Source organism: Microchirus variegatus (assembly GCF_963457635.1).
Source record: "Microchirus variegatus genome assembly, chromosome: 13".
Classification (NCBI taxonomy): Eukaryota; Metazoa; Chordata; class Actinopteri; order Pleuronectiformes; family Soleidae; genus Microchirus; species Microchirus variegatus.
In genome coordinates, this window is record NC_139814.1 from 16,043,198 (window position 1) to 16,050,697 (window position 7,500).

Consider the following 7,500-nt stretch of genomic DNA (forward strand, 5'->3'; position numbering starts at 1 on the left):
AAGTGATACGATGGGGGAAAAACAGATTCATCTGCTTTGGTTCAGAACATGGACACGATTGGAGCAGATTTTTTATAACTATGTGGCTTTTTTTTTATTTGTAGCAGCAACATTCTGATCTTCCAGGTTATGGTGTGAGCATTTTTTGGTGTTTATTTGCTGAAGAACATGAGGAAGAATATCTGTTTTGTCTGAATATGACTTCTGTTTGATTTTAAGTGGTATCCTCACCTGAACCCGACTGTCACATTGTCTGGCAGTAAAGAAAGTGATATTATGGATGTCAGATGCTCTATTTGCCTGTTTAAAATATGGAATAATGATAAGACGATGACATATATGCTGCATTAATGTGGATGACATCCAGCAGTTCTGGGGTTTTCAGTGTGCATTTGAATGTCTTCATGTCATATTACTCATTGTTCCTGATTTAGGATTGTCTACAGTAAGAAGGTAGGGAAAGACACACTTCCTTGCACACTGAATCGTGGAAAAAGGTTTGTCTCACTCGAGCTCTACTGGAGGGAATAAGAGCCATTGATCAGTTGCACTGGAAAATTCAAGGGAACACTGAAACAGAGCTGCTTTGTTTATTGTATTTGTTGTCATTCCCATTTTCTTCTTTTAATAATACACCCAGGTGTGTAACGCTGCCCTCCACAGTTCAAAGTTCTTAATCACAGTTACGAAGTTCTTCACGTCTTCCTCTAATTGTTTCCTATTTTCTCGTCATTTCTCTCTCCCCCCCGCTTCTCCTCCACTGCAGCATTGTACATTAAAGGTAACGACGTCACCAAGCTGGCATCGATGGGCAAGTTGAAGGCCGGACGTCTGGCCAGAGAACTGAGCGACAGCTGTCTGCAGTTCTGGGGAGGGATGGGTTTCACTAATGATGTGATGGTCAGCAGATTTTACAGGTGAGGAACCTTTTTAAGAAGTAATCGAACAACAGAAACCCTTTGCTGAATAATAAAAGTAACAGTTACTTAACCTTTCACGTTGTTTTGTATCATCCCAAACTAATAAATGATATCTGGCAGCAGCAGTCGCTAATGAAGGTTGCTCTCTTGTTGATTTTATATTTGAATGCCAACTGTGTGCACTCTGGGCGAGGTTGTGATGTTTCTATGGTAACGAGAACCTCTCACATTGGCAGGAGCTTGATAGATTGCACTTAATGTATTTTCCATGGAAAAAAAAAAAGAAACACCCCAAACTTCTTAAACACTAGGTTGAAATCAGGTCAGATGTAGACTTTGTTCGTGATGTGTTTTTACACAGGGCTGACATCTAGTGATGGGGCTTATAATGCAGCTGAACATGTGCTTCAGGAAAGAAAATCAGTAAGAGAAAAATAATCTTCGCTGCCTTGTTTTGTCCTTTCCACAGGGATTCTCGTCTAATCTCGATTGGTGGAGGTGCTGATGAGGTTATGCTGGGAATCATCTGCAAATACATGGACATACTGCCCAAGAAGTGAGGTCAACAACAGCTGATGCAACTGTTACTCATAAGCTAGTCATAAATAATAATAATAATTTAAAAAATCACCTAAGTGCAATTCAGATCAACTCTGACACACTTATGTATATATAAATAGTGTGTTCATTAAAACTGTATGAGCTGATGCGGGAAAATGAAGCTTGTTTGTCTGGTGGTAAATTCTATACTGATGAGCTTATTGATCTAGAAAAATAAGAAATATAAAAACAAAAGTGAAATTTCAGTGTTTAATAGCAAACAATTACACTAATTAATCCGAGCATAAAACTTCTTTATTTACATGAAAATATTTGTACAATATTTGAACGTTGCATTATACGTTTTTGTAATAGTTCCATTTGTTCTTGAAAACTAGTACACTTATTTCTTTTCATCTGGCACAGATTTGTCATTATTGAATGTTCCCATTCCTGCTTTTGAGCTCAGTATCAGAGGATGAACTTCTCCAGTTGTTTTAAGTGAAATGTTAGGTCTCATCGTCCTGGTTTAGTTAAACTGGGCAATTACTCACAAATACTAGCGTTGTACATGATATATATAGAAGACAGCTATTTATGTGATTGTTAACCGCTTTACTTTTCTACACCAGTTTTACTTTTCTGCACCAGTTCTTCTTTTTAGGTCTCCATCAAGTCGCATGAACAGCAGTCCTTCAGTGACTCACTTTTAGGGACTTTGTATGACGCGTACATACATTTAGGGCATGTGAAGCTGAACACCCTTTCTTTTAAAGGTCGAACGAGTAAGATTCAGTGAGCTTTATTAAATGCAATATCCATAATCATCCTTTTAATAGTATAATTATGTCATGAAGCTTGAAATAAATAATTTTCATCGCCTTGTAATGAACTAAAACTATGATCTTAATTGAATTGGTTTTCATCTAGACAGTGGGGTTATTCTCTTTTACTACTGAGCCGACCATGTTACACAGCTATGTTTAAACAGACAAACATTGGCTTCAGGGTGAATGTTTGTGTGGAAGAAGGTTATGTGGTTACGGTTTGCAACATCGCTGTTGCGATGCCACAAAATCTTACACACTAGTCCTTTAAAACACTGCCTTTCCTCATCATTAGTGGGGCACACTGGGGAGGAATTTGTGAAATTAGAAAAAAAAAAAAAAACTCTGATCACCTCAGCTTGATGTACCAGTACAGGACAAAGAATACAAAAAAGCAGAAGAGCAGCAGGTAGCACAACAGTTTGGTCTGACTGCCTCTGGACAGCCTCTTCACTCTGCCGATGGTTGCACCGAGCAGGCCGCCAGTTGAGTCAAAGTCTGTGTCCTAGTGTGAGATAACAAGAGATTAAACAATGGTCTCAAGTCCAGAGAAATCAAAAGACAAACATGTCACCATGATAATATATTTGACAGTAGTAGAATGTCATCAAATACATTTACTTAAGACTTGAACAACTTCGAGACCCTTATACGCCACTTTAATATGTTATACTTTTACAACACCATACTTAAGTACAGAGGTGGATATCAGTCTCGACTTTATGCAGTTTTATACTCGAGTGCTTACTTTCTCGTTGAAATCATATCCGTTGCGTTTAGTATAAAAGTTAACTTTGATAAAAGCATCAATGAATGAATGCAAAGCTAACAGTAAACTAGCCTACGATGTCGGGGGCCGACAGCAAGGGGTATATCCGCAAACTTGTCCAATCCTCAACTTTCCAATATACCCAAAGTATACGCACTCGCACCTGCCATTAACTGTTTTAATTAATTATTAATAAATTCAACAAAATAACTGTTAAATATTATGATATAATGCTGACTACACTTTATACATGTTCAAAGTATCCATATAAACTCGATATTGAACACAGAATACCTGAACTCATAAATGTCTCTCTAGTTTTTAATAAAACTAGTTAACCTATTATACCTTGTTAAATATTATGAATATTAAAATAATAACCACACCTGCCATATCTTCAGTGTCCAAATTTCATGAAAAAGCATACACTGTTTATTAAATTTCATGAAAAAGCATACAATATGTTCAAACTTTCCATTTAATGCATTAATAAAGAAATGGAGGCTTAACTATTTTTATATGATGATTAATAAATTTATATTATAATGTAATAAATATTATGAATAAGTGCTAAATAAACCCATGATATCCTCAATGTGTCCAAATGAGCTCAATAATAAAGAAAAAATGCCTTAACTATTTTTTCTGTGTTAACTAATAAGTTAACCAGTTAACTTATTATGTAACTACTACCAATCATAGCCAAAGTAATAATGATTGTACTTGTAGATTGTTGTTACATGAATCATTGTACAACATTTGAAGGCAATATCTCCATCAGTCTGGAAGATAAAGCCTAAAATGTGTTTTAGCATAATAAATTAATTAATTTGCTAATTAATAATAAAGCTACAAAGATAGGGATAATTCTCAGGTGGTATGTGATGCCCATGCAAAATTTGAAGCCAATACCTGCAATACTTTGGAAGATACAGGCGAAAATGTTTTTTATATTAATTAATTAATTAATTCATTCATTCATTCATTAATTGACTAATTGACTAATTAATAATAATGGTAGACAGCTCAAAATCAATAGGGATCATCTACAGGGGGTATGTGACCCATAAAAAAAAATAAGAAAATTTAATCTCAAACGCCTTTCCAGTTATCGCGTTAATGGCTAAAATCTGCGCACAACGACGCGCGAGACCGATTTTTATTATGTTTAACTGACATTTTTTTTTGAAACACCAAGAGAACAGTCAGAACATTTGGTCCTATCCTTAACAAAACTATTCTTTATCATTTTAACTCCCATTTTGTGCAGACTCTAAACTTCTACTATGAGCTAAACCTATTTCTAGACTTTTTCAAGACTTTGACACAAAGTGTATTTTTAAGGTCCGGAAACAAGCATTTTCCTATGTTCAATATTAAACTTGTGTGGACAAACTAGATATACTCTATAAACAACTTGTGCTGATCTACTGCAGATTTTAGAAAGGTGTACATTTATGTTTCAAAATGCATGTTGACTTATATTTATTTAGCTCAAATTAAACGTTACAATATCAAAGTGAAACTCACCATATCATCAAGCATTTTATTCTGGTATTTGACTTCCGTTCCGATGTCAATCGACAGCTGTAAACAATGACATATGGATAATTTAGTGAATATCAATGTGGCGCACACAGACAACACGACGGTTTCTGTGACGTTTTCGCTTATTTCTCTTACTTACACTTTTTAAAGCGCTGACTTTGGCTCTCAGTCCCTCCTGTAGGTGCTCGTTTTCCTCCTCATACACACTGTACCCACTTGCTACATAACCACCAGAGCCTCCTTCACCTTAATGGAAAAAACAACGACATTAATTACACTCTTTGTCACTGCGTTAGCATGATATAATCCCGTTCAAAGACTACAGAGACAGCACAATTGTATACATCTTTGTCTGGAGTACACAACCACTGAAAGTTATTCTCAGTCGCTAGCACTAGCTAACGTTAGCCAAACAACATTCGAGCTATGTGGTTTGTAAAAGGACCATTTACTTGTATTTATCTTACCTAAACCGGCGCGCCTCATCTTGTCCCGCTAATAGAAACACTTCCAGTACCTGTACAAAATACGAGGAACAACTCAATTCTGATAAAAAATGTCGTAGCAATGACAGTTAGCGATAACAGATGCTTCAGCGTCTAAATCTCTGTACATATGAGCAAACGCCACGATAGCATACGGTGGCCGAGGAGGAAAAGCTCCTCCATGGGGAAAAGAAAATCGCGTTTAAAAAACAAATGAATATGACAAAAAAAATATATGAAAGTAAATGAAACATAAACGGAACAATGTTTAAAAGCTGGATGTGTATTTGTAGTGTAAGTGTAGTCAAGCATACAATAATAAGAAGGCGATATGGACACAACCAATACCACTGTTATTATTAGTATTATTATTAATAATACTAATAATACAAATAATAATAATATTTCAATTTATTTGTAAAAAAAAGAAAAGAACATGCTTAAAAATATTATACTTCTTTTACACACATATATATATATATATATATATATATCAAAGCACTCTTCTGGTTGTTAGGGTAACTGCTGGTTACTTCAAATGCAGATTTAAAATGAAATACAACAATCAAAAACAATACAGTGAGAACAAATATGTTTATAATACAGTGAACCATGCAATGCAGGCGGAGGGGAGGGGCAATAAAACAAATCAAAATATGCAAAACAGATGTGTTTTTAGAAGGATTTGAAGGTTGAAAGGGAGTCAGAGTTGCAGATGTCTAGTGGGAACAGACTTCCAGAGGTGGGGAGCAGAGCGGCTGAAGGCTCTAGTCAATGTTGCAAGAAGCCTGTCAATCAGCTGAGGGCTGTGTCAGTGATGACTATGGATGGGTTTTATCTCCGTAAGTTTGCTGAGGCTAAAATATTGATTTTTTTTTATATTGATTGGAGCCATTGCTGGTAGCAGCTCCAGCCATGATCCTGCACTACATGGTGCTCCTTCTGCTTCCACTGGCTGGGTTTTGTTTATGCGGTGATGGTGGGACTAAGCAGAACTGTGTTGAAGTACATTGAACTGTGAACAGAAGACGACATGCACGTGTTGAATTACTCTGTGTGTGACTGTAGCACGCAAGCGGATTTGATTTTTGATAAAAAAATAACCTGTGAGACTCTGTGGACTGAAAAGCATTCTTTTAGCAGCAGTTGGTCCAAAGATAGCGATTGTTGTGGATGCTGTGCACAACAAGCTGTGGACTAAACTGTTAGAATCTGATACTTTGGAGTTTGGACAGTTTAATTGTCTATGCCACAAAGACAAAGAACACAGTCTGGTCCTATTTCTTTTCTATTCTGGATCATTGGGATCCTTTTTTTCTGTGTACATAGCTGCTAGGTTTGCTAAAATTGCTACTGATGACAGGTGATCTGATGGAGCGACCTACATGGTAAAGCAGGATCTATATCCCCAAGCGAAAGTTCTCAGTATGTCGAGTGTGTGGCTGGGTGCCTTCAGCTGATGCTAGCCTAAGGGTCAATGAGTACAGGTTTTCCTGGATGAACACGAATGCAGTCAAGTGCCTCGCAGCGGTACTGAGCAAAAAAAGTGTGGCTCACAGCTCCAGGACCAGATGGCCTTCTGCGTTTGGCTCTTGGCTTTCAGTCCTCAGCTCTGTCAACGGATCACAGACACCACAATATAGCGCCAGCCCTGTCCAACGTGCCTTTAGGAATCTTCTGGGGAGGTCTACAGAGAGGGAGACTTGTTAAGAGCATGCTTTGGCCAGGAATGGAGTCTTGTGCACACATCTGAAAAGTTATGGCTTGAGAACATTGTCCATCTGAATGATGACTGTGATGACCCTCAAGAACTTGACACTGCTATTGGAGGAGTCTGATGACCCTCGAGTCATTGCAGTGGCAGCTCACGGCATTGGAGAGGGCAACATTATCCACGAGGCAAACAGGTGATTGAGCAGCTGGGAGGTAGACAGTTGTTGATGAATCATTTGTACCATAACAGCCAGCGGGTTCAATGCTCTTTTGGCTGTGCAACGGCTGATGGATCACAACTGGGAGTACCTGGGGGAAGACAACTTCAGTCCAGTAATCTACAGATTACAACACTAAATTACTGAGAACTCTGGTTCTGTGTACCTCTGATGAGTGTGCACAGACATTGGCCCGCAGGTCAATTTGCGTAATGATGTGAAAATAATGCACAAACAATAACGAAGCTGTGCAAAGAGAAGACGACGGAGGCAGTTATGCAACATTATGGATGCCAACTGCTGTACGACACCGCGATTTATCTTGGCGTGTATGAAGTGTAAATTACACTCTGAAAAATTCCATGTAAATGTAAATTTCTTGCAGAAATACAGTAGGGAATGCTGACTAATCATGCCGTTACCCTTGATCCATGTGCCATCTAAAAGACACAAGAACTCAACTTTTTCCTTTATGCATGT

At 37.6% G+C, this 7,500-nt stretch overlaps 2 protein-coding genes across 2 annotated transcripts in view; one reads left to right on the forward strand and one right to left on the reverse strand.

Annotated features, from left to right (window-relative positions):
- LOC310935961 (putative acyl-CoA dehydrogenase 6) overlaps nucleotides 1–2,412 on the forward strand; it is a gene marked incomplete at its 5' end in the record, with an annotated part of 21,307 nt that extends 18,895 nt beyond the window's left edge. Inside the window, 2 exons of the mRNA XM_083899974.1 lie at nucleotides 767–917; nucleotides 1,390–2,412. Of these exons, the coding sequence (XP_083756100.1) occupies nucleotides 767–917; nucleotides 1,390–1,480 (242 nt within the window). The 3' untranslated portion in view covers nucleotides 1,481–2,412. The remainder of the gene's footprint in view (nucleotides 1–766; nucleotides 918–1,389) is intronic.
- A 171-nt stretch (nucleotides 2,413–2,583) lies between these two features.
- Nucleotides 2,584–5,205, reverse strand: bet1 (Bet1 golgi vesicular membrane trafficking protein). The gene is made up of 4 exons (XM_083899975.1): nucleotides 5,072–5,205; nucleotides 4,744–4,850; nucleotides 4,587–4,643; nucleotides 2,584–2,792 (listed from the first exon to the last, which is right to left on the reverse strand). The coding sequence occupies exons 1-4, from the start codon at nucleotides 5,088–5,090 to the stop codon at nucleotides 2,637–2,639; spliced, it is 339 nt and encodes a 112-aa protein (XP_083756101.1). The 5' UTR covers nucleotides 5,091–5,205; the 3' UTR covers nucleotides 2,584–2,636.
- Nucleotides 5,206–7,500: the final 2,295 nt, after the last annotated feature.